The sequence below is a fragment of the Odontomachus brunneus genome, unplaced genomic scaffold (assembly GCF_010583005.1).
Source record: "Odontomachus brunneus isolate Ranch 3 - 2012 unplaced genomic scaffold, Obru_v1 Obru_scaffold_016, whole genome shotgun sequence".
Lineage (NCBI taxonomy): Eukaryota > Metazoa > Arthropoda > Insecta > Hymenoptera > Formicidae > Odontomachus > Odontomachus brunneus.
In genome coordinates, this window is record NW_022639466.1 from 2,613,365 (window position 1) to 2,641,088 (window position 27,724).

At 42.3% G+C, this 27,724-nt stretch overlaps 1 protein-coding gene and 1 long non-coding RNA gene across 6 annotated transcripts in view; one reads left to right on the forward strand and one right to left on the reverse strand.

The window, feature by feature from the left end:
- Positions 1 to 27,724, reverse strand: part of LOC116841558 — a 372,377-nt gene that overhangs the window by 66,487 nt on the left and 278,166 nt on the right. For all 5 annotated transcript variants that reach the window (XM_032809626.1, XM_032809629.1, XM_032809625.1 and 2 more), the window contains one exon: positions 15,701 to 15,779. In XM_032809626.1, the coding sequence (XP_032665517.1) occupies positions 15,701 to 15,779 (79 nt within the window). The remainder of the gene's footprint in view (positions 1 to 15,700; positions 15,780 to 27,724) is intronic.
- The window catches only part of LOC116841559, a 271,814-nt gene that overhangs the window by 33,109 nt on the left and 210,981 nt on the right, over positions 1 to 27,724 (forward strand). The gene's annotated exons all lie outside the window — the stretch shown is intronic.

A 27,724-nucleotide genomic window follows, 5' to 3' on the forward strand; every position in this document is an offset into this window, starting at 1 on the left:
CTCTCTCTCTCTCTCTCTCTCTCTCTCTCTCTCTCTCTCTCTCTCTCTCTCGTGTCTCTCTGTCTCTTTCCTCTTCTCTGTGTTTTCTTTCCTCTGTCCGATAATATCTATTTAAAGTATCTCATTTCTCTCCTTGCGCAATTCAGGAAGAAGTTAAACGCAACTCGCGTATGTTCACTTGAACTGCATTGGGATATTAACTATACGCATGTCAGTAATCAATGTTTAACACGTGGCCGGTAGGGAGGATGGGGGGTTTACCAAGTTATGTCGCGGTTTGCGGTGCACCAAAGGCTATCGCGCACCACATTCAGATGCGCACAGCGCACGCGCGCATACGCGAGCGATACATTGCGTGCGATGTAACACATAACATTATCGAATTCTTGCCTGCGCGAGTAATACCTTCTGCACGTCCGTATTAATCGCGAATAAAAACATGCATTTGAGATCGCAGCTTCGACCGCGAACGGAGTCGCAAACGAGAAGACAGGAAAGGTGGAAAACATTAACAATTTAATTGAAAAGTTTTCAATTTAATATCGCCAACATGTATGTATTTCAGCGGAATAATTTTTGCTTTCGCGATACGTTCCGCAAATTACGTAACTTGAATTCTCTCTCGAAGAGGGCGTACTAGGTGGCGGCTACAGAGCCGGAAGAATGGAAGATTTTCATGCAACGTATACGAACGTCAGGGGGAGATTGTTCTAACGTAACATTCATCAAATCTGACATATTTTCCGTCTGAATGTCGGAGTGGAGAATATCGGCGCTTATAGGCGAGACGGCGATTTTTAAAACGCGCGATAACATCAGCAGGATACGTCGGTGGGATAATGGTGCGTGCCAGCGACGTTAATTACGCTCCTACGGCGTTTGCAAGTATAATTTCCGAGTGTCGACACGCATACGCGTTGCGAGAGCGTGTCTCTATGCAGATTTATACTCCACGAGGAATAATAAGAATCCCTCTTGGCCTCACGAATCGATTCGCCCCAACATCGATTCTTTCCGCCGGATACGTGACGCGCCGGAGAACTCCTTAAGTTGTTGATAAAAAAGAAACTTCATCGGGAATTCATCGAAAAGGAGAGGGATGATCCACGCGCGGAATTTGTTTTACAAATGCGCCGGCCACAAAAAAAGATATGTCCTGCGGAAACGCTCCGCGTGAAAACCGTAGTCTCGTAAATCCCGTGGAAAAATTAGGTGTTTAAATATTCAGCGCGGTCGATTCTCTCTCCCGCGACTCGGAAATTCGAGAACACAAGAACCGAGTCCTCGGGATCCGGGAGCGGCCCGATGACCGCAGCATTCGACGTACAAGTGCCCGATAATTCAAGAGGGCTACCAGAGGAATCCTTGGTTTGTTCTTATGAATCCTTTTCCTTATGAAATCGAGGATTACGCGAGGAGAGGAACGATAGGCCTCGAATGGCGCGTTTGCGGCATTCACTGCGAATGCAGAGAGCTACCTCTGCGTGGTAGCGCGGCACCTGGTAAGGCGATATTGCCCGAATAAAATTTTTTCAGTCGCATTTAATCTCGGTAATAACTGACGTTGTTCGGCCGATTGTATCGGCTGTAAACGAGAGCGCGGGCGGGCGGGCGGATATAATGCGCCTGGCCCCGGAACGACCCGAACTAGGGAAGCACATTAATATACCTAATGGTACTCCGGAACTTGGCTCCGGTCGCCCCCCCGAGACAAAACTCCCTTAATTGTGCCACTTCCGTTCGAGCGAAAATTCAACCGGCAACCGCGTTCACCTGCCGAGATTATCAGCCAACACCTGACGGCGCTGCATCCATCAATAGATAATGTCGCAAAATAACTCCAGTTCCTCGATCGATGTCTCTACTCCGTCGCCGCGATGCATCCCAAAAGAGATCCCCCCGCACGAAGCGAATTCGAAGGAAGTGATTCGCGTCGCGTTTTGTTCGAGACTTTCACGACTGTTTCACGTGGTGAGGGTTAAATTTCTAATGAGGTTCCACGAATTTACGAGGAGAAAATCGTGGATCTTTTCATATGAATTCTTCTAAATTTTATTGTTTTTTAGTAGTTTTTAGCAGAAACAAACGGAGAAAAAATTATAGCGTTTCTTTCATATGATTTCTTTTAAGTTTTATTGTGTTTTCTAGTGGTGCAGAAACAGCCTGCTACGAAGAAGAAATTATAGATTTTAAATTTTATCCTATTTTCGACAGGAATAAATTGCTAATAGAGTATTTTGCTTTCTAAAAAACGAAGTAAATTTTTCAACAGCATAGACTTTAATTTTTTAATAGCACGTATGAAACGAAGGAATAGTAAATTAAGACAGAACGTCGATATGTTCTGCCGTAAAAAATTTTGCAGTAAAAAATTCTAGAGCAAAAAATTCTATTATAATTTTTGCTATCCAATTCTCTCACCATGTATGGAACTAAGAATATAAGGAAGAAAAGAAAGAGCGATAGTTTCGAAAAATTTGCAAATTTAAAGATTTTGCAGTCCTCGGGGCGAGAATTCTGACTCCCCAAAATTCTAGAATTCCAGAACTCCGAACTGGAAATGTACATTTCAAAAAAATATAATCTTATCCTTAGCGAAATTGTTATATTACCAAGAGGAAAATGTTCTAACACCAAAAGAAGAAGAAGAAACTAGTTTAAAAGTATTGTATAATATCACATTCTAAACGAAAACTTTTACTAAAAGAGTATTCCTCTTCTAATGAAGTGGACTATTAATAAAAAATCTACTAGACATTATCCTGCAATTTCTTTTTCCTTTTGAATCAAGAGGAATATGTTTGCTTGAAGCACCGGGCACTCTTTTACGAAAAGATTTCTATTCAAGAACTTCTATTCAAGAACAAGACTTGCACCGTAGACAGAAAGACGAAATTCCTCGAATTTTGAGAATATTATACTTATATTTGCCTCCCTCAATTTTAGAAGAATCCTCTTGAGACCAATGTAGAAGAGGATCTGCCAAGGAGGAGATTATATTTTTTAAGTGTATACACACACACACATTATGAATCTGAAAATTTTCGCGAAATTCAAGGATCTACATACTGCGAGAATAATATCAGGGAAAAACCGCGGAGATATGCAAAAATTTTAAAGTTAAAAAATGAAAGATTTTTACGTCTCACTCGGCCCGCGGCACGAACGGCGTCGAACAATGTTCCTTCGTATTGTTATGAGCGAAAAATCATGTTGGCTCGCAAAAATATTGCCCATTGCCAACCCCTCGTGTCACTTCCACAGCACCATTTAGTATAACCCCCAACCCCTCGTCTGTCTTCATCATTTATTCTCCGAGGGTGGCGTAATAAAGCTCGGTAGATATCAAGCCCGATAGAAGTCGGCGTAGCTGCAAAACGATCCCCGTGACTCGCTTATCCGGCCTTGTATGTAAATGTTGACATGTTTTCTGAAGCTGGAAACACACACACACACACACGGGCGCGCACGTTCGCGCACGCACACGCACACACGGTGACACACCTGCGCGCATGCCGCAAAAGGAAAGTCGTGTTATCTCATGTAAATCTTCACGGTAGCGCGATAAGCGTGAATTTCACCGCTCGCTTATTAATATTTATGTCCGGCGTTAAAGGGGTTGGCGAGGGCGAGCTAACCGTCTACAGGCCACTTCAAAAGTCGCCGGCCTTTCTTAGCTCGTTCTCTTCAATCAGAGCCGCGGCGTTCAATTGAAAGGACCGCGACGATGCGAAACACCTCGACGATATTTTACTTCGATCTCGTCAAACTGTTCTTGTGGCTTCTATATTTCTCGGTGAAATCCATCTGAAAGTGCCGAATCGCCAATTGTTCGAGTTTTCGTGCTCGAACGCTCGACCAGCTCGAAAGTTCCAGGACGAAATCGTCCTCGACAATTTTCGATTGTTCGAAATTGTATTTAAAAAAATAGCATATCTTTTTAAATATTGTATTTTTTAAAATCAACATGTAGTATTTTTGAATAGTGTATTTTCCAAAGAGGTATACCGGATATTATATACAAGATATTCAATCTGTACGATTTTTTAGACACTTCCGACGTTTTAAGGTTGCAAGATGAATTTTCAACTGCTTCAGCAAGCTATAACTTGCAATAACGAAAAGTAAAAAAAATTTTTTTCGTAAATAAATCAAGATTACCTTGAATTTTTTAAATTTAAAAACTTATTCTATTGTTCTATTATTGTTCTACTATTGTTGTTGATAAAACTGACATTTGTGATAGTACTTTGAATTTATCTTAAAGTTCTCTACAATATCATGGAATAAAATGCATAATGCATAGTGACTAGTGCCACTTAAAAAATTCTTGATTTCTTTATGAAAAAAATTTTTTTTTCATAAAGTCATAAAGAAAATTCACCTCACAACCTTTCCCTTAAACCGTCGGAAGTGTTTAAAAAATCGTGCGGACTGTTGCGCTCTGTATGTTATTTTTTTAACAAAAAAGTCAACATATACCTATATTTTTAAACAGTTTTTAAAAGCCAACAAAAGAACTCCCCGACAAAAGAACGGCGAGGTATCGTCGGCGGTGATATTAAACACAGACGCGATGAAACGCAAAATAGCCCGGATAGCAACAAATTGCACGCACTTGCTTAATTCGCAAATAATTATTCCGGTCGTTCGTCTGAGAAACACGCGAAACTATTTCGAGCCGCGAGAGGAAGTCTCGCTCTGCAAAATGCACTGCGTTACTATGCGCCCCGCTGCAACGAGCAAACCTAATTTACACAAACCGCAGGAAATGAACGCACGAAGGGGATGAAAGGGAGAGGAAAGGAGCGCAGAGGGGAGGAGAGGGGAGAGGGGAGGACATGTTAAGGCCGTAGCTCCGTCCGCAAGGATAATGCTGCTCCTTTATCTCGATTTTTTGGCGCGGGATTAGCGCTTCGCGTCCCTAGTTAGTAGACGTTGATACCTATTATCGTCTACCGGGTATCCTGAGACAATTGTCGGCCGGAAACAATTGCACTCTTCGCTTGTTAATACATTGGCAGCGCGTAAAATTGCCTTGGCAGATTCGAGTCGCGTACTCGACCGGACTCGAGCTGAATCGACAAGTTCGAGAACGGTATTTTAATCATCATCGCTAATTTCTTAATTGCACGAGGGTGAAAAATTGACGAGCGGACGAAGCAAAGTTCGAGGGGGAAAATAAACGATGAGAGAGAAAGAGAGAGTTCCTTAACCTAGATCTGACAACGCTTCTCGGAGAGTTAAACGAAGGTGTTACTTTTATCTCGATCGTTGCAATAGTATTGTATTTATCGCGCACCTGCATGCGTCATTTGACACATGTATACGTGAGTTTCGGATAATCCTTAACGTTTTGCGAAATCGATTGTTAACAAGCCGGTAAACGAGGCGCGGAGGCCGATAAATTGCGTGTCGGAATAGGCGGAAATAAACCGATGTGAACTCGAACCGCGCGAACCGAATGGAAAAAAAAGAAAGAAACCAGAAATGTGAAAATGCGTATAAGCTTGCCAACAAGTATTAGCCAGAGTCTCTACGACATTTGGAAATGAAGACAGCAAAACGATTGTATCGAGTTATGCTCTGTAGATCGCTCTTCGTTGTTTGGACAAGGCCAATGGCACGCTTATGCAAGATGAAGAGAGACCGAGAACAACTCTCACAAATGCACATATGCTCAGTGTTGAACATTTATCAGTGAGAGAGAGAGAGAAAAGAAGAATGTTATTTGAATGAAACACTTGACAAAGTAATCAAAATTAATCAATCTTAAATTTTAGGGGATTAAATCTCTTAATCCATTTTCCTCTTCTTTCATTTCCATCTTAATCTGAATTAATTATAATCAATAATCATATGTAAAATCACGAATAATTTAATCGACCAATAAAATTAATTATTGACTAAATGATGTTATTGGTCATATATACTAATTAATAATTAATTTCATTAGTGGATTGAATTATGCGTGATTACATATGCATAGACCATTCGAAAAGTACATGACCAAATCTTTACCGTGTTCCAGAGCCTTCCTTTATTATAGCTTTCTTTTATCCTGGAACAAATCTTTATTCGAAAAAGGAATTGCACATAACAATATTTTCTTAATAAAATAAACATATTTTCAGAGAAACAACAGTTATTTACATTATACATTAAAGGAGGTTTCTTGTGGAGATTATCTAAGGATATTGAATAGACACCCTTTATATACAAATTTTCTAGTGACAATCAAGCACCATTTTTTATCAAGAAGTCGTTGATATTTAGATTCTATCTTGAGGGATTCAAGCTAGTCCTTGTTATCACTTTTGTAATTAATCTCAAATTTTTTTAATATTACTTATATTGTTTTATACTCATTCGTAGCCTCTATTAACAAGTAAACCTACCCAAAAGATATACTTTGTTTTCTTTCTAATTTGGCACGAATGTAGAAGTACAAAAAATATTTCTTATCCTATTTTTTCATTTTGGCCCACTTTGAGTTTCACGGGCAGTTTATAACTTTTTAATGTTCTCACTCCTATCAACAAGTACAACAAAAATGCATAAGAAATAGAATTGAATACAAGATAGTTAAGTAATTTTAACAAAATCGGCATAACTGAGATATGAACCATTCTAAATTTCTTTAGCCAAGATTCCAACCAAAATATTTTAAATCTGTGTTAAATTAGTCAAAAATGATCCGAATTTCAGCCAAACCGAGAGAGAGAGAGAGAGAGATCCGGCAATTTTAATTAAAATTTGACAAAATCGGCATAACTGAGACACGAACCATTCTAAATTTCTTTAGCCGAGATTCCAACCGAAATATTTTAAATCTGTGTTAAATTAATCAAAAATGATTCAAATCTCGGCCAAACCGAAAAATTATTTGTGCAAATAATTTGTTTTCAACTTTTTACATGTCTTGTTTAAACATTTTATTATTTATACAAATAATTTTACACATTTAACTTCATATTTATAATCAGCAAACGCTTATATCTTATATTCAATTTTATTTCTTATGCATTTTTGTTGCACTTGTTGATAGGAATGAGAACATTAAAAAGCTACAAACTGCCCGTAAAACTCAAAGTGGGCTAAAATGAAAAAACATGGCCTAAATATTTTTTATACTTCTACATTTGTGCCAAATTAGAAAGAATTCGGAGTGTAACTTTTGATAGGTTTACTTATGAGTCATTTGTGCCGCAAAAGACTCAGAGCACTTCAAGATATTTAAGGGTGGAAGTGCTTCCACTTTCTGAGAGATATGTCAAAACACCCATTCGAGAGAGCATCGTTTATACCAACGGGACGAAAGGTCGGTATAAACCAGGCGCGAACGAGGTTCAAAAATGAGCTTTGCTCTCCAGAGACCTTTTCTCTCGTTCAAGACAGAGCCCCGCCTCACCGCTGAGAAATAAATTGGCAGGAATGAAAAACAGCATTGGTTGTTAAAATTTCGGCGTTCGCCGCATGATTCGCTAAAAATCTGCAATCACGTGATCTCGATGGAAAAGGGGGAGACGGCAAGAGGATTAACGTACGGACAATGAACGGACAATCCTGCTTGAATGGCGTGCTGAAGCGTACTCGAAACCGAGCCGAACAATTCGCGCGTAATTCTCGTAACTGCGATATTCGCGTTTCGCTGCGATTTCTGTCTCGACGAGGTCGGATTTGGCTCTCTCCTGCCTCTCCGGCCGAAGATTCTCGCTTAAGGCTCTCGGCGGTGATTTAAATCGCGAAATGCAATTCCCGCGCGCGTTTCGCAGAATAATAAACTGCCATTGCCGTCGTCGCTTTTCGTTTCCGCCGCGCATTTTCGTCTCGCTTGACATATTCGATTACACGATTATCCAACTTATCGTTACGCTAATCGCGTCGCTCGTTACGTCAAGAAATCACCGCGTTATTCCGCGAATAATTCTCACGTATATACGGGGTGTCTAAGTGTCCCGTCCACCTACATGGAGGATGCGGAGCGAGCTCGCGAAAAGTAGCACCTTCAAGAGCAACTTCCGAACGCGTCCAGCAAGCTCGTCCGTGAGGAGAAATAACGCTTATCCCGTTTATCCCGAATACACTTTTCGCCGCAAAGGGTAGAGGAATTACACTCGATTTCGCGGTGTTTTTGCCGGGGCGCGTATCTCACGCTCTTTTCCCGCCAAGATATAATTACTTAAAACAAAATATAAAGCAGGCGCGCTCACACACAGACATACATAGACTCTATGGGGTTATTATACCTGTAATTAAATACCACAGAGCGACGGGATGAAAGCGGAAGGGAGGAAAAAGAAAGCGACCAAAGCTCCCTGTCTATAATGTCGTCTCAACTGCGAGACACCCGGTACAGGTCGCTGCATTAAGCGCCGCTCCCGGGCGCTGCGCCGGACTAATTGGGAGCGGTTAATGAGGTGACGCATTTTTATTGTTCTTCCGGCTTGTTAAGCGACCTGTTTGCTTCCGTAACACGTACGCCGGGAGCCCGCCGGGAAGGCGGCCAGGGATAGCCGCGGGGATCCCGCGGATATCCTGAAATTGTCCCGAATACCTCGCGCGAATCCCGGAAACGCCGGCGGAATATTTTTCGCGGCTCTTCGCCGACCCGGCGGATTATCGACATCGGCGCAACACCCATCGGTGTCGCCCTCCCTTCCCCCTCGAATAAACGCGCGTGTTTCCGCCCGAGAATTCTCATAATTAAATCAATTCGATAAATCGAAACGAATGGGAAGACGACGCGGCGTTATGCCGCGCGGTGCGGGACGGAGGGAGCGGAGGGGCGAAGGGATGAAGATGAGGAATGAGGAGAGGTATGGTAAAACGGGTTTCCGCGCTCTCGCGGGGCGTTTTAGCGGATACGTCCGGCCGGACGGTGTTTTGTGCAGAGATGAGTCAACTCTCCCGCCAAGTAATACTTTTGAGTGAATTAAGTTGAAAAGTTAAGCCCCTGTGTGTGCGTGTCGCGCGCAAATTAATATAACGGACGGCGCGTTTATTCTCCTCGAGTGTGTGTGTATGTGTGTGTGTGTGTGTGTATGTATCCTCTGGAGATACGCGGCAAGTGTGCGCGGCGGCGCGTCGCGTCTGTGCGATCGGTTTTACCTTGAAATGTTAACATTTCCCTCTAGAAGTCAGAGCGAGCGCGCGACAGAAGGAGAGATTAATCACTTTAACGCGAAATATGTCTTTTTGCGAGTTTGTCCGGTTCTGACGTGTTATTCTGTCATATTTCTTTTTTTCCCCGAGCGATACACGTCGCCTTCGCGATGTACACGGTGTTGCAGTGTTTCCTCCGCAATTTTTGTGAGAAAGCAGAACGGATTCAGGTGAACATAAAAGTCGTGTACCGTTTCGCGATAATAGTTGAGGTATTAATTAAAGTAGATTGGTGAATGATCATGCGCGATATGGTGGATGAGCTGACGATGTGTGCTGTCGTGTGCTTGTACATTAGAACAAATAGGAGAAAAGAAGTCTTTTGAAGGGCAAATTGAAGAAATAGCTACATAGATTTTTAGTTATTAATAGAAGAAAGTTGTTACATGATTGCGCGCGATGATGCACAAATCTTCTTTAATTAATAACTAAAAATCTATCTAGCCACTTGCAAAATGGTAGAGGACTTTTTTGTTCAGTTTGACTTAATGTATAAATATACAGATGGCGCCACTATAGCTCATCCACCATGTTGCGCGTGATCACATTCACCACTCTTCTCTAATTAATATTTCGAGATTTATTGTGAATATCGCAAAACGGCATGGGACTTTTATATTCGCCTCAATCCGTCCTACGTTCCCCAAAAAATTTCAGAGAAGAGTCCGAAACATCCTTGGAATATATCCCCTGGAAGTTCTTCAATAATTTACAAAATAACATCCTGGCACCGCGACTCTGTCTACGCCTAAACGCGCACTGATAGTTCCGAAGTGCACCCGACAATGTCTAATGACAAATGTGAAATATCGTCGCGACGTAAAAACACGGCGGCGGTGCGATAAATATAAGCGAGCGTAAATATCGACGCGCGAAAGTTTAAAACACGAACGCATTTGTCACGGAGAGCGCGGCGAGAATATCGCGCGGAGCCGAGAAATTACATCGTAATAAATGAACGCGCCTGTTTTGAGGGGCTTGATTGGTTTTCGCGTAGGACCAAATGACTCGTTCGTCGAAAGCAGATTGGCACCTTTGTCCCTAGATGACGCGTACAATTTTCAGTGTTACTTCAATCTTCTTTTTAATTCAGAGCTTCACGCGCTGTATACCGAGAGCCCGCCGCCACATGCGCATACAATTTGTTCTGTTCTGTCCTCTTTTTATTTTTTAGTTTTGTGGGTCAGCTTATTTTTGCATAACGCCATCCATTCGGGATGCGAATCTCTATTTTCGTAACACCATAAAAGTGAATTATAAACACGTGTGTCGCGACCTACTTCCGCGTCTTTCTATAGTTTACATTAAATGTATGCAAATTTAGGCGTGTCCTTCCTAATAAAATATCACCTGAAGCCCCCCCGCTCCCGCTCCCGCTCACACACACACACACACACACACACACACACACACGCACGCATAGAGGACGGTGTATCGATTCCGAGGAAAACTCTTTTTACAAATCGTAACAACCGTTAGATCAACTATTCTTTATCCGGTCGAGTAACGAGAAAGAGGGAGGAGAGAGGGAGAGAGAAAGGAAGAGAGAGATCAACTATATCCGAGTTAAATGAGAATCGAATGCACGTTGTCCGAACGCTAACGAAACACCCTGTATACGTACAGGCCATTTTATTTATTTAAAAAACGAATTTTTCAACGTAGTGTTGTGTATGCGCGCGCGTTGTTCGATAATCCTTATTTTTCTTTTCATCTCTCTCTCTCTCTCTCTCGCTTTTTTGTCTCTTTCTCTCGAAAGTGGTTTTTGACGCGATATTCGGCGAGGGCTCGCACACAGGCCGGATTTTCTGGTCAGGATGAGGACGCGAGAGATTGACGGCTGCATTAAAAGGACGACAGGCGAAGGACTCGGGAAATCCGTGCGCAGATATTACGCGACGTTCTCGAGGTTGTCGTGTTTTTCCGTCGCGCTCCGCGAGACTCCGCGCTCCAAAAATTCGTTTCGATTCGTTCGACTCGCGAACAGGAGTTTATCCGCGGATTCATACATGTTTGATGTAGATCGGGAGGTGGTGTTGCTAACCCCGAGGTCCGCGCAGCCCCGAAGACACATCCACGGATGGATTTCAGGAGGCTAGTCCGCGTGAGAAATCGGATGTAAGGAAAAAGAAGTTACGATTTGCCGTTCTTCTCTCTCTCTCTCTTTCTCTCTCGACAACCTCCGACCGCAATTCACCATCGGCGGGATAAATTTGGCAACATTCTCTTTCTAATATTTCCATTTTCTCTCTCTGTTTTTTTTTTGCGTTTTTACACGTTTCGATATAGAACAAAATATAACGAGAGAAATATTTTATGCGTTTCGATGTGTGTTTCGACAACTGTATTCCGGTATAATTGGTTTCCCCCTCGCGCGATTTTATGCGTGTTTTATTTCGCGCAATTTCACAACGCTATTTCGTGAGTAGTGTCAAAGGCTTTGTGCGACGGTCTGGCAAAGGGCGGAGCAGAGGCGGCTTATGCGACGCATAAGAGGGTTAAAAAACCACCAATACAGACGGTCCCATATTAACTGCCGCGCGCGGTAATTTAACGATTTTCTTTTGTTCTCGTTGCCGACGGTATTGTGTTTGAACGAAACACCGAGGGGGTTAAGTAAGTCGGCTGTAGTTTCGGCTGTAGTGTAACTTTAATTCCCCTGCGAACGGCAAGTTCTGTCGGTGCTTAACGTATGTTACCCCATCCTTAAATGCAGCAAAAGTGCCGTGAACCGCTACATTTTACCGTGAATATATAGAGCCGTTCTTTTATTGCCGATACAAGCGGGAATATGGCGATTCTACGTGGAAAAAAATCAGTCTCGAGATAAAGTGGAGCAGAATTTTCGCGCGTGACGTTCCGCCACCTTTTTTTTTTTACACCAACTCGAATCGATTTTGCAAATTGGAACTTCGATAACACGTTTTATCACGCCTTCAAGCTCGAACGATTATCAAGATACAAACGGAAAGGATTCATCGCGTCGTATTAAAAAAAAAATAATAGAAACCGTTTTATCGAACTGCGTAGCGTTGTCACTAAAAATTGTGCAATCTCGAAACGTCGGAACAAAGAAAAGACACCTTGCTTATCTTTTAATTTTTCCATTTTTAAATTCAACCTTCTGCGTGTACGGGTATGTGTGTGTGTGTGTGTGTGTGTGTGTGTGTGTGCGTGCTCGCGTTTGCCGAAAACAAAGCCGCGCGCACAGAGGTTTCACACTGCAATTGCCGATCTCTTTTGTGTAGATCTTGGAAAGTGTATCTTTAAAAATTTCGTTTACGTGAGTCTCTCTTCGAAGGTGTGCTTTTTAAAATTTCATTTGTGCACATACCTTGACATTTAGACACTCGTATCGTTCTTGTCGGAGCGTGCTCCCGTTTCTGTGGATTTTCTTGAGGATTCCACGTCGAGAAATTACACCGTTGAGAACAATCGAAAATTGGCGTCGATTAAATGGACGCGCTCGGGAATTGTAGAGTTCTCTCTTTCTCTCTCTTTCTCTTTCTCTCTGTCTGTCTGTCTGTCTTTCCGGCCGGGAGAAAAAAAGAAGCGAAAGAGAGGAAACGAGGTACCGGCGAGAAATGGGGGCAAGAGATGCGGCGACTTAGTTCGTGAAGAGGTATCGACGTTTCCCACGACGCTATCTGTCGCGGATAATGCATCAGCCGCCGCGAAATATCTCGCGTCGCGTCCATATCCTCTACCTCGCGGCAAATACTTGGCGTGTCGAGCGTCAGATTACCGGAAACACAGCCGCAATTAAATTCTCAACGCGCGAAGGTGAAAATAATACGCCGCTCTTTAGCGGCGCTGATATTTTAACGGTCATTCGCACGGCGGCTGGAAAAAAACACTCGGCACGTATTATGTGCGCGTCGAACGCCCCAACGCACGAAATATCGAGGAATTATGAGACCGAGCTCTTTTCATAATCCCGGGATCCTTTAGAAAAAAGCGAATGGTTTCCTCTCTCGCTCTCTCTCTCTCTCTCTCTCTCTTCTTTTTCCACTTTTTCTAATCAATTGGCGGTTTTAATTCGAGACAAAGGAAGTTCGTATAATTAACTGCGTATTAAATGACAAAAATAGTTTCCACCGTGAGCCGGATAATACGATAGACAACGATTAATTATTTAATGCGCGACGCTGTGACCCGCTTAATTACTTACGGGTCTCTCAAAATAATCAGTTACAATTGAAAATGCGCATACAAAATTAAATAGGACGCATATATTAAGCCAAATAAGCTTAAACCGACGTAAATGACATTACGAAATTACGGGAATTTCGTCATTGTTTAGTTCGCGTCACTCGTGCCGATAGCCGACGATCCACCGGCGATCGTCACTTCGCTTCACCTTCGCGAGCTGTGCACGTCACACAGCTGCAGTCTCCCTCTCCCTCTGTGCGCGCGCGCGATTCGGTGCAATTACAGTTGCCCATTCTCTTTCACCCCCTTTTTCCTCTTCCTTTTTTTATTCAGCGCGTGTGTCTCGCGCGAGTTAACCCGCGCAAACACGCGGCCGCTCGCTCTCGTGAATTCGCGGTCACGTACCGCGCGTAAAATACGCTCTCGGCGCTTTCGGGTTTATACATCGAGTTTAGGGTTCGTTCGTCGGCACCTTAAGGCCACGAGGATAAAGCGGTCCTTCGAACGAAACGGCCTCTCTCTCTCTCTTCCCCTCTCTCTTTCTCTCTCTCTCTTTCACTTGGAGATTTATGCGCGCCGCGCCGGGAAAAATCGAGCAGATAAGATGAGATGGTGCAACTACGTGCCGACGAGGGGACGGCGGGATCTACTTGGAGTAGATTGTCGGCGAATTTGTGGGAACACGCGTGGAGGCTTCGCGCGCTGTCGGCTGTTACGTGTACAGGGTGTTAACCCTTAATTGATGCGACGCGAGTCGGGTCGCCGTTGAAGCCGCGACGGCTCAAGCTTAGACCTTTCGCGTGCGTGGGTGGCCGTAATCGTCTTTGGCTGTATAACCATGGAGTGCTAGCTGCCTACTTTTTTCTGTAGTGAAAAGTCTGTCAACATCTATAGCATCGCCTGGACATAACAACGATTACTACCTAAGCTATCATCGTACTTTCATTCCTGTTTTTACCCAGTTCAATGTTGTTTTGTTCGTGATTATAGATAGATCTCGATATTATAATATCATATGTGACAAGTATATTGAACAATTGATTATTTTATCATCACGTGTGTATATTCGGCGTCATGTGTGTCCGAACACTAGATTGAGAATTGTCTTCAACCAGACTGTCGTGCGTTTCTGCATGTGCATTCGTCGTGACAACTGCGCGGGGAAAGATCTCAGTTTTGCGCAGATCGAGAATTATTTCCGACCAGACTGTCATCCGTTTCTACATATCCATTTATCATGACTGCAGTGCAGCAAAAGAATTTCAGTCTGTGCAGGCGAATAGATACCAAGTGAAAATATTCGACGACGACGTGAAATCACGTCTCTGTTACCGCAACTGGAAACATTTGTCTGAACATTTTTCAACTGTATTAAAACTCGGTCGCAACAATCGACTGAGTAGAAACTTCCTACAGGAATCTTTCTGTTCCTACGACCGAGTCTTTCATTTGATCCCTGTTCTTACCAAGCAATGGAAAGTACAGTTATATACACGGGAAGAAAAGGAACCCGGTTGAATTAACGTGACATGTTGGGTCAGGCTAGCACTGGCGAAGATAGACAGACTTTCTGCTTGTTACAACGAAATATTCTGGCCGAGGATAAACAGACTTTTCTGGTTGTTGCAACGAAAAATATTAGGACCTCAACTGATTAATTAGCTTCCTTTTATTCCCAGCCAAAGATCAGACGTTTCTTTTTATCAGATTTAATATATATATATAGGGTTGAATCAAAACCCGCGATATAATTAGCTCGGAGCTGCCGAAAAAGAAGCATAAAAGATATAGATATCAATTCATGATATAGATATCAATTGTTATATACAGAAGTATAGATACCAAATGTTATATATTAAATCAGAATCCACATTTAGTTAATGTTATATATAGAAATGTTACATATAGAAGTACAGATATCAAATGTTATATATTAAATTAAAATCTACATTTAGTTAATGTTATATATAGAAGTAAATCAGAAGAAGTAATTAGCTTGGAAAGTGAGTAGTCATTTAAAAAGGAAGCATAAAAGATCATGTATAGATATGTATCTAAGACTTACTGTTATTGAGTTAGCTTCGAAAAGAAGACAAAGTTATCAATTTCTCTGACTGCTTTGCTTTTCGTGAAATTATGATCAATAATTATGATCGACATGACGATGAATCGGTAACGGCAGGCATTAGAAGACGTCTGTGTGAAATTTCTTGCTTCCCTTCTAGTGACTAATCACCGATGGCAATTTATGCAACATCTGTTTTAAACAGTTCAACACGATTCTCCATGAGACTTTGCTGTATTCGCGTAAAGATTTATACACAAATCGCATGCGTATCTAAAAACAAACATATGAAACGTGAAGAAAATTTGTATAGATTACCAGTCGTTGCCGGTCTTGGTGACATTTTGCCGCTTACGTCCGGTCTGGTGGGGCTTTGGCTCGGCTACCATGTTCACATCTGCGCAAACACAAGCAAAATGTACCTCGTATTATTGAACATTATTCCATTCGCATGCTCTTCCCATTACGGAAGCGCGAAGAGCAAGCGAAGAAAGGAGATAACGTGCGAGCAGTGATTAGCGCATATTTCGCGATAAACGAGAATTTCAATGAACGAATTAAACGTGTGCCCGCTTTATCTCTGTGGCTACTTTCTGATCGCGCGGCGATCATTCCTGATACGATCGAGATTAAGGGATTTTGAGAATCGGCTCAAACGAACGGCCGCGTCGTGATACAAGCGCGTTTCCGCCGGCGCGTTTCACCGCCTCGCAGTCTATCAGCGGCTTACGCGGATTAATAAAGCGAAGACGGCGACGAAGAGCGAAGTTTCCGCTCAGCGTTTCCGCAAACAGTTATTAATTTCGCTGCCTTTGAGCTGGCCCGCGGCGAGATTGATAATGAATGCGCCGCGACGCGACGCGGAGAGAGCGACGTCGGCGTGCGCGATCGAGGGACAAGTATTTCTCATTCTTCTTGTTCCCCCGTCGGTGGCCGAGATGGTTTCCGTATTCATCATACAGGGTGACTCAAAAGTCGCGCAACAGGTGTGCAACGATATTGATCTATCCACTGTCCTATAGTGACACGCGCCCAACGACGATTCCATATGTATTTCTCGAATGTTGACAGCGTGACAGATGCGCGAATCGTAATCCGTGAAAGGGACGCTTCTTTCGGAATGGCGATAATTACAAACGTGTTGAAACGACGACGACTCTCGTAAGAAAAGCGAAACACACGGAGAGGAAAATCAAATCACGTATAAGAACGCAGCGGCAGTTTTACCTTGCACGCTGAGACAATACAATTTTTAATATCCCACTCTCTTTCTCTCTTCTTCCGCCGAAATTAATTCAATGCTTTCAACGCGTAAAACAACTGAAGGAACCGATGCGGGGAAGCACAGATTCGTGCAAAAATACCAACAATTTATCAGCATTGGTGAAATCGAAAAGCACCTCTTTTTCTCCTCTTCTCTCTGATGGAAGACAAACGCGGCAGGTTGATAATATTACAATACAATTTTGGCGGACAAAGAATACGTAAAAGAGTTTTTTATGAAGGAGTAATTATGAAGAAGTAATTTATGAAGGAAAATATATAACACATTACTAATAGAGATAAAACAAAAGACTTGATAAATTTAAACAAATGTTAAAGCAATATATTTTATAAACAATTAAAGTGTAATTTGTTATAAACAAATAGCTGAGAAAACTAACAAAGATCAATTGATTTATCTCTCTCTCTCTCTCTCTCGGATTCTCTTTCTTTCTCAAGTTTTCTGAGCTGTGTTGGTCAAGTAAATTGTCTTTCTTGTCGCGAATACTACACGCCCTTAACTTTTTCTTTAATCTGTGGATTATCTCATTTCATTGTCAATGTCGCGCGTGAGTTGTAGGGAATAACATTCAATTTCTATGATATTTTCGCTTTCCTGCATCGGCAGGGGGCACGTTTAAAATAATTGCGCAACATGTCTTCGTCCAATATTTCCGAAAGCGAGAAATTTCCTGCTTAAGACAAATTAGAATTGGCAGTAGAGAACTCCGCATGTGATGGACGTCAAGGAACTGCACGCAGCTGCAGTCTTCCTCGAGGAATGCAATATATTGTGTATCTCTGAAATCAAGGTTAGTATACCAAGAAGACAGGAAGAAATGAAATGCCACGGAGATAGTGGCACCTGCCGGAGGCGGAAAGTTGGAATGGCAGAACCGATAAGGAAGAAAGTGTCAAGAGGAGCGAGAGAGTGGAAGCGAGGAAGAGGGAAAGTAGCGAAAACGGGAAAAGCGATAGAGCAAAGGAAAACTAATATAAAGGAAAGGGAGCAGTTCCAATTCGGTGGAATTGTTCTTCCATCTTGGTGGGAGCAAAAGGAGTAAAAATTTCAGAGTAGAGACAGGGAGAGAAAAGAGACGACGAAATTGCTCAAAAGAATTAATACGACGCCAAGAATGGCGGCGAAAAACCAGAGAAGAAAGAAACGGGAGGGGAGGAAGACAGGAAAATCAGCACTGAACGGGAAATGTAAACGATATGAAGAAAAAAGAAGGAGAAAAGAAGAAGAAACTCAACGAAATCAACGAAGAACTTGAGCAACGAAAACACGCCGCGACAAATAATAGACGCGCGCGCGACGTTAATAGACTGCCGTGAAATTTTCATGAAGAGAAAGGAGAGTCCCCAGAGAGAGCACTCTCCATTTCGCCGAAGTCAAAAATACTCGCTGCTCATTTTTGTATAGCCATTTCGTATACAATAAAGAGCAGATTAGTAATATAATATTAACATAAAATCTCGAATTCCATGCCAGAATATCTACGTTCGTAGGGCACGTAGAGCCAAAATGAAGACGGTTTTTCCACAAAAAAAAAAAAAAAACAGAATTCTCTGGAATTGATCGAGTCTACCCAAACTCTAATCGATTCAGTCAGGTGTTATCGCGCTTCGATAATCTCGCTTTTCGCTCAACTGGCCGGGTCGCACATAGCTACTTGGCGCGAGACCGTGTATCTTGATACCCTCTAAAGCACAATCAGCTTCTGATTTTTCAATAGCAAGGTCTGTTGCCGTTATTGATGCACTTACGCGCTACAGATTTTACTGAAATCTTACTTTCATTGGTATACACGTTGGTACATGATAGATTTTTCGCTGAAATCAGTGAACACTGATTCTCGGCGAAATACTCCGTTTACCGACTCACTTTAAGGCTCGTATTAATAATTGTTACCTGAAGCTTGTCTCATGCCAGATATTCGCTGGATCCAAGTTTTTTGACTAGAAATAGAATATACGCGACGTTTATATTCGCGCTCATGATTCAACTGAAAAGCTCTCATCTGATTCACATCTGAGCATCTCACTTGAGACGAGCGACCAGTGATGAGTATTAATACGGAGCTAAGGAAGTAAAGAGGGAGTAAATGGAAGCAAAGAAAGAAGGGGCAAGAATTCGCGTCGTTCGAACGAAACAATCGCGAGTTCGCCGTTTCTACATCCACCTCCTCGCCCGCCCGTCCGCGTCGCAAATCACTTCGTCCTGAACATTTTCTATCGCGCCCTCCGCCGGCAAGACGCTTGCCTCGTCGTATCCGTGTCGCTAACTTCCGGACGTTCTACAAACCGTCGAGTTTCTGTAGCAACCCCTACCGCTACCCACCGCCGCCACCATCGCCACCACTACTACTATCATCGACACCACCACCACTACCACCGCTGCCGCTGCCACCACCACCACCACCACCACCACCGCCGTCCCTTTACCACCCCTTCACCATACCGAGCTCTCGCAGGGGGTGGTTTGTGGATGTTCCTTGTTAGAGTAGCGGGCTGATTCTGTTGTGTGCGCAGCGGCGCGCCTCGTCCTTTGTGTGAGCTAACCAAACACCCCCTTCTCGTGTCCCGCTGTACCTCATCCTCATCCTCCGTCCCTCGCTGCCCGGCTCTCTTGCCCATCTCCCTCCCTCCTTGCCTCCCCCTTTATCCTTCTGCTCCTCCATTATCGCGGCTACTTGCGCAAATTGTTTACACGTCGGCCCGCGAACGTTTCATGAGGCCGTCCGAAAATTGATGATTTGGTGGATGTTTGCTGCACTTTCAGCTGCTGTAAGAGGAAGTGGGGCTGATTTATTAGGGAAGGAGGTGGTAAGGGATAGTTCACGAAGCTACTGAAGATGCTGGATAAGGCTGGTTAAAGAGCAAAGACAGAGAAGGAAGAGGAGGAGGAGGAGGATGTGGATGGAGGGCGACGGCATTTGGGTTCACGAGGTCGGCATTTGTACGGGGTCATCCGTTAATGGTAGCGCCACCGCGCCGGGAGTTAAGGGAGAGGGGCGACGATGCTACAGAAAGAGAGAGGAGGGAAAGGGACAAAAGTCGAAAATGCGGTGTGGAATTTTTCTCTGTCCGCAAAATCTCATTTTCCGAAGGACAAATCGGACAATTGGAAGATCGGCGGGTAACTCCACTTGAGCTTTCAGCTCGTGTGACTTTCTACGAACAAATCTTTTCTCACAATGGCGCCTATTACAAAAAAAAATAAACACAGAAATACAAAGCACGGTGCAATGTTCTAAAATAATAGCGCGATATTTGATGTAACGTTGAAAAAGGAAGAAAAAAGAAAATCAGGATGATCTCTCTTGATTCATAAGAGAGAACTTCGAGGACTTCCTCGACGATCCGAAGGGCTCTTCCGCAAAAGAGTGAGGAGAACGACACGGTTTTCATTTCACCGTGAAATCTACATATCGTGAATTGGTGAGGGAATGAAAATAGGGTGCGCCTCTCTGAACATTTCAGCGGGATGATAGCGGCTCGTTTGGCGAAACGCTCGCGGAAGTTAAGCGCCTTTCTCGAGCACGGCGCCGGTATAAGGAAGGATAATACTTATCAGGCGTCCCAACGCGACGCCCTGTAGCGGTTCGCCAGGATAATCCTGATTTCCTAATCCCTCCGGCTTAATACCACGATAATTCATATATTATCGCGCTCGCAACATTTTTCTATAATAATTTTCACTTGCGCACTCTTTCTCCCGTATATTGTTATATCGATTCTGCCGACCAGACACTGCCGAGTCTTTACAATATAGCGGTTATCCAATCCCTTAAGCGGTATGTGCCCGGAAAAGTCTCGTGATAAAAAATATTACATTCCCTTTACAAAAGACTATTACATTCACCTAAATTATTATATCTTTTTTTTAATTCATAAAAAATTAAGATTGTAGAGGAGAAGGTGGTATTATGACCCGTGTGGATATATCGGCCATATTGCGACTTTCATTTCTTTTCGATCCACTGTGCAGTGTCGCTATATTTTCATAAATATTGCCCTAAGTATTAAGTACATAACTTACATTACATACATTACGTATTACATAACTTTGAGTCTAAAGTTGATTAAACGATACTTTGAAATATAACCATTAAGTCTTTAATTTAAAATATTGCTTATTAACAAAGTTGTATATTATTATATAAAATTTATTGTTATCGTATCAAATGTAAAGGAAGGACATAATACCACTTATCTTCTATATATTTTGTATCCCATTTTTTCAAAATTCTCCAAAGAAAGTAGCAAGAAAGAAAAGATATCCGCAGATATGCTTATAAAAGAGAAAGAAAACCCTCCTAGACGTAATTCCGCGGTCATTTTAAATCACCACTGAAGAGGTTAATCGATCGACCGCGAATTGCGCGAAAAAGTGCACCTGTAAATCTTTTCTAACTCTTTATAATTATTATATGCAATTAATACAGTCTCACTGGTTATATGTGCGAATATATATTAGATGCACACACGGTACACATCTTGTGTGCATGTGTGTGTGTGTGGGGGGGGAATTGCCTGAGCTTCGATAAAAATCTCGAGTCATCTAATGAATCGCGATTGAGAGGATCGCACTGAGAGGAATTCAATCGCGCTTTTTAGCGCGGCAGCCCGTAGAACGGGCTTTCGCATTGCAGAGGGAGAGAGCCCCGCCGCGCTGTCTGCTTACAATACAACACACGAGCGCAGCTCGCTTGTTGCGCGGCGAAACGCCGCATTCGTATACGATGAATAAAGCAATCGCCGCGCACACACGCGATTGTTTTTCTTGATTTGATTTTCGGCGATCGAGAGAGGCGGTGCGCGACGACGGGAGGGGGGGAGGGGGCATTGATTTATTGGTAATCCACTTTTCCGCGCGGCGGGCGGGAAAATCCGCCGCATCAAGGGGTTAAATGCAGCGCGGCGGAACGAAATACTCGACATTCGCCACCGCGACGCGGCTAATCGTTGCGGGCGTCGGCGTCGCCGCGAAGTTTAGTCGATACGCGCGGCTGTACGCGGATGCAGCAGCGTGCGCGCGCGAGAGAGAGAGAGAGAGGGGGGAGGAGGGAGGGAGGAAGAGAGAAAGAGAGAGTGGGACAGGTGAGAGCAGGATAGACGAAGCGGGGGAGGAGAGTGACAGAGCGGGAAAGAGACACGTAGGGACAGGAGCAAGCGAGCGAGGGAGAAAGAGAGAGAGAGAGAGGGGGGGGAAGTCGAGTATCGATGTCATCTCCAGCACGCGGTTGAAGGGTGATTCCTATATCGCGTTGTGAATTGTTCCTCGAACTAACCGCTCGGCTCGGCGAGCGAGTGCGAACGCGAGCACGAGCGTGGCGGAGCGAGCGAGCGAGAGCGAAGCTGAGCGGAGAGTCTGTAACAGGCAGCGACGCTAATGGAATATGACAACGCGAGGCGAATAATAATCGGCCGTTTCTCCGTCGCCGAACTTCGTAATAAAACGAGCATTGTCCATGACGTTCGTCGCCGACAACGTCGCAACGTCACGACGACGGATGTCGCGCCGCGCGGATTTTTCTCGTGTTTTCGCGCGCGCGTGCGAACTCTCGTGTATTTAACGATCTTACTCAGCGACAATTCATATTCCACGCGGGGTATTGCGCGATCAACCCTTCCTTAACGTGTCCGCGATTCTCTTTTACGGGCTTTCATGCGAGACGGGGACTCTTCCGCGACAAAAGTGCAGTCCAATCTCGTCCCTCGAATTTAACGTGTAGCGGGTGTGTATATGGGTATGCGTATGTGAGTGTATATATATGACAGTGAAACTCACATTTGATGTCTGTAGCATTTAATTTTCGCACACATCTCATGTATAACGCGTTATGCGCGAGATTGTGATATTATAAAGAGGATATATATATATATATATATATATATGAATTAAAATAAACATTTTAATCACATGCAGAGGATGGAGAAGGGCGAGAGAGAGAGAGCGGGGAGGAGGGAAGGAAGAGAAAGAGAGAGAGAGCAAGCAAATAAATATGCTGCTTTGTCGTACGGGCCAACTCGAGGTATCAAGGGTAACACGTAATTATCGGGCGTTAAGGAACATTGCATTTAAGCGTGTAGATTAGGATACCGCTATTATGGCATTCCGCGAGATTTATCGGACTCGTGTAAATTCCATAATGAAATTATCGCCCCGACACGATTGGATATCGAAATATGCCCGGCCGAGCCCACGTGCAACATTAATTACACGATCTGCAAGATCATAAATAAATTGATGAATTAACAATTTGGCATCCCTTGTGATTAACGGCTAGCGGTTATAAAATTAATAGGGCATATTATCAGCGATTTTCACAGTCTATCAATTATTCCATGACACTACTGAATAATAAAACAATGGTCGTCATTATAAAACACAGCTCTAAATTAATTTATTTATTTACTTATTAATCCTTCCGCGTGCTCTGGTATTAAACGCCGGCGTTTCTAAGTCGAAACGCCGTGAATTTTCCATCGACGCGTAATTTTTGCAGCGTTCCTTAAATGTAATTAATTCATTGCACCTCGTGTATACTCTCCCGAGCGGCTAATTATTCCAATTTCAAAATGAACGGGGCATTATTAGCTACACGTTCAATGTATATTATGTTGAGGGCATAAATACAATTATCGTTACGCTATAATGCATTATACATCGTGAAAAATAGCGCAAGTTGTGACACGAGAATTGTCGCAAATGCTCGCGCTCTCTTGGAGTGAGTCAGTAAAAATGTGCCTGATTGAATCAGCGAAAGATGATCAGTGAGTATTCGCTGATTTTCAGTGAAAACGCCCTCGCTCTACCGCTGCGTCTTATTTCTCACTGACTTGGGCCAGTGGAAGTAAGATTTCACAGCGCAAGATCTTCAGTGCACAAATTCTTTCTACACTGTACTGAATCCAGCTTTCCGCGTTCGTGAAGATGGAGTTGACGATGCGCCTTGCGATGACACTGTTGTGTGCGCATCGATAATGCGAATGGTCGCTACTACTAACGGACTTCTTCAGCGGGATTTTACTGACATTACTGATTGAACCGCCAATTACAAGCGCTTCAATGAAGAATACGCTAATTGTATTCAGAGAGTCCAAAGAGTCGGTAACTCATGTGGAGTTCAGTGTACTACTGTGTCCAAAAAGTAAGACCAGTTTTCAATTTAAATCGCGCGGGTAAACCGCACATCATAAATATTTTTTTTCTAAGTTGGCAGCATTGTGACAGACATCTGTGACAAATTTCATGTCAAAACATTCATTACTTTTTGTTTTACGCTTGGTTTTGTACGACGCTAAAAGTGCATTCGGCGATTTTTACAATGTCTAATTATATTGAGCAAAGAAGTTGCATTAAATTTTGTTTGCGGAATGAAATTTCGGGTGCAGAAACGTCCAGGATGTTGCAGAAAGCCTTCGGGGACCATGCTTTGTCGGAAAGGAATGTTTACAAGTGGTATAAACAGTTCAAAGAAGGTCGTGAAAGTGTTGAAGACGAAGAGCGTTCCGGACGACCATCAACCTCTACCGATGAACAACACGTCAAGAAAATCGAAGAACTTGTGCTTGCTAATCGTTGAATAACTGTTAGAGACCTTGCTGTTGGTATTTCGAAAGGCAAGAAGAGGCCAGAATTGTAGGCAGACAATTCTTCGTTTTTGCATCACGATAATGCACTTTCTCACACTGCACTCGTTCTTCGTGACTTTTTCGTCAAAAATTCGATCCATATCGTTCCACAACCACCGTATTCGTCTGATTTAGCACCGTGTGACTTCTGGCTATTCCCGAAACTCAAAAGACCACTGCGGGGAAATCGTTTTGAGACGATAGAAGAGATACAACGTGAATCGCTACGCGCTCTGAAAGCCATCCCGGAAGGCGACTTTAATTCTTGTTTCGAGGACTGGAAAATACGTTGGCATAAGTGTATTGTGTCGGGAGGGGATTACTTTGAAGGCGACGAAATAGATTTGAAAGAATAAATAAATATTTTTTGAAATAAATAAAAACTGGTCTTACTTTTTGGACACAGTAGTATATGTATAGTAGATTGCAAAACGTTATTTAGTCACAACAAAATCGGGAGCTCGCCAAACTGTCAAAGTTGAAAGTCATTAGCTATGCGCTCGCGTGATAATAATACAATTAATAACACTAAATAACAATAAATAATAATAATACTAATAATTAATTATAATAATAATTTATCATACAATTACTGGACGAACCCGTCAACAATGACTCTGAGTTCTGACAGCAAAGTGAGTGATCAACTTTGTTGTGTGTAAACCGTTTTGCAACTTACTGCACTTACGATTTCTAGATATTATCTTCTTCTCACGCGCAACTTCGCGGAACGAAGTGAGTTAATTTGCAGAGATACCGAAATCAGAAGGAAAGCTCCCGCGTCTTCGTTGTTTCCCTTTTTCTTAGTCGTATCTTATGTACAATCCGGGAGGAAACATTTTCCAAGGAGAAAAGGGAGACAAAGTCGATCCTCCGCAATACTATTAATTTTGTTTAAGGTTTCCTGGTTTCACAATAGTGGATTAATTTCCGCCTAAAGATGAAAGTTGACTATCTTTTGTTGCGACGCCGTTCGCGACGGTAACTGCGCATGTGGCCAATATCCGACAGTGACGCATGACTTATCGCGGAGAACAGGCTTAATTCCGAACTTGTGGGACCTTGACGAATCGAAATTCGCGAACAGCTCGACATAAAGGGACGCGAAAATCGATCTTCTTGACGCGCTGTCCCGCGCGTTTCTTTTTTATCAGCGATATGGAGGACTTTTATAACGACCATCATCACACAGGTTATTTCAGGAATTCTTGCACAGAAAGTATTTCCATCAAGATAAAATTTGAGTGTAAAAAATTTCGCATCGACGTTTCGGCTCGACTACTTACTTCGCCGTCTGCGACGTTAAATACGATGATAACCGTGTTATATGATATGTTTTTCTTCCTTCAGAATTTTACTTTACATCACGCTTGATTTAATACTTGAAGACGCAGGCACCGACATGTCGTTTGATTAAAATTTGTTTCTCCATAAATTAGTCCCGGAAGATGCTTCCGATGATAAGTTTTGCGGCCCGAATAAAATTGACGGTCGCGAAGTACGATTTTCTGAGTATAATTATGCATACACTGGCTCTCAAGGCGGCTTGAACATTTTTTTTGGATGCAGCTTGGAACGCAGCCAATGGCCTAGTGAGAGAATATAACTTCTGAATTAATCGAAAACAAGTTCTCTCATTGGACCATCGTTCCAACACGCACTGGAAAAAGAAGGTGCACAAATCATTTTGAAAACAATTGTACATTCGTATTTGCACGTGTATTCCGGTTATTTGATAAATCTCGTAGTCGTGATAATGAACATAAAAGCGTCAATTTTGAAGATGACATTGATATGTATAAAAGATTTAGAAAATTAAAATTACTTGCTTCTTTTCGCAAGAAACTTTTCACACACAATTTTAGAAGAATAAGGGAGACCGGGTCTATACGGTCTCAGGGGTATATTGTTCATGTGCTATTTTTAGTATTTATTTTGAGAAGAATATGAAATCATGGAATGGTCCTTTTAGAACATAAATATTTTTCTCAGAGTTTCTAAATTTCTAAAATCGGAATATAATATTACAGTTAAGTATTAGAAAAAAACTAATAATAGCAAAATAAATTTTCGAGCCTCTCGAAATGTTCTATTAATATTCTCCATTGTGACTGAATAAAATTAAGCGATTACTAGTTAGAATGAAATTTCTTGCAAGTGTATAACACACCCATAATTAAGGGTCGGCAGGGGGGCCGTAGAGACCTCTCGCAGAGACTCTAGAACTACCAATCAGGATGCATATTTTATATGTGGCCTTCTTACCCTGCGCTACTGAACTCAGTACCAGGGCAAGATGGCTATGTTGCTGCATGTTCGTATTTGGGTTATACAAAACAAAATATGCGATTAACAGGATCGTGGCGAGCATTAATATATAGAAAAAAGTTACTTCTATCATGTTTCTACAGTCAGTTTAATTCTAAAAGCATATAGACCCGGTTTTCTCTCTGTCTAACAAGTAAACCTGTCCAAAAGATACACTCTGATTTCTTTCTAATTTGGCACAAATGTAGAAGTACAAAAAATATAAGTACAAGGTCATATTTTTTCATTTTAACCTACTTTGAGACCAGTTCATAGCTTTTTAATGTTCTTACTTCTATCATCAACAAATCAACAAAAATGCATAAAATTGAATACAAGATATAGTTCAACAATTTTAACAAAATTGGCTGAGACACGAACCATTCTAAATTTTTTTAGCCGAGATTTCAACCGAAATATTTCAAATCTATGCTAAATTAGTCAAAAATGGTTCAAATCTCGGTCAAACCAAGAAATTATTTGTATAGATAATTTTTGCATGTTTTGTTTAAACATTTTATTATTTATAAAAATAATTTTACACATTTGACTTCATATTCATAATCAGCAAACCAAAAACACCTTATATCTTGTATTCAATTTTGTATTCAATTTCTTATGCATTTTTGTTGCACTTGATGATAGGAGTGAGAACATTAAAAAGCTATAAACTGTCCGTGAAGTTATAAGTGGGCCAAAATGAAAAAAATATGACCTAAATATTTTTTGTACTTCTACATTTGTGCCAAATTAGAAAGAAATCGGTATGTAACTTTTGGGTTTACTTATTAGGACCTTAACTTAGTTTCCGCCCAAAAAATACTGAGAAAAAGCACTTATTGTAAAAAATTTATTTAAATTATTTCAATGAAAGTATTTTCCATCACTTTCTACAACTTTTTGCCATCTTTCTGGCAACTGGGCGATACCATCTCGATAAAACGATGTTTGTTTCGAAGCAATCCATTCGTCCACCCATTCTCGCACTTCTTCAACATTTCGGAAGCGTGTACCACTCAAGCCGTGCTGCATCGATCTGAACAAGTGGTAATCAGAAGGCGCTATGTCTGGTGAGTACGCTGGGTGAGGAAGAGTTTCCCATTCGAGCTGCGTCAGTGTTTCTTTGAC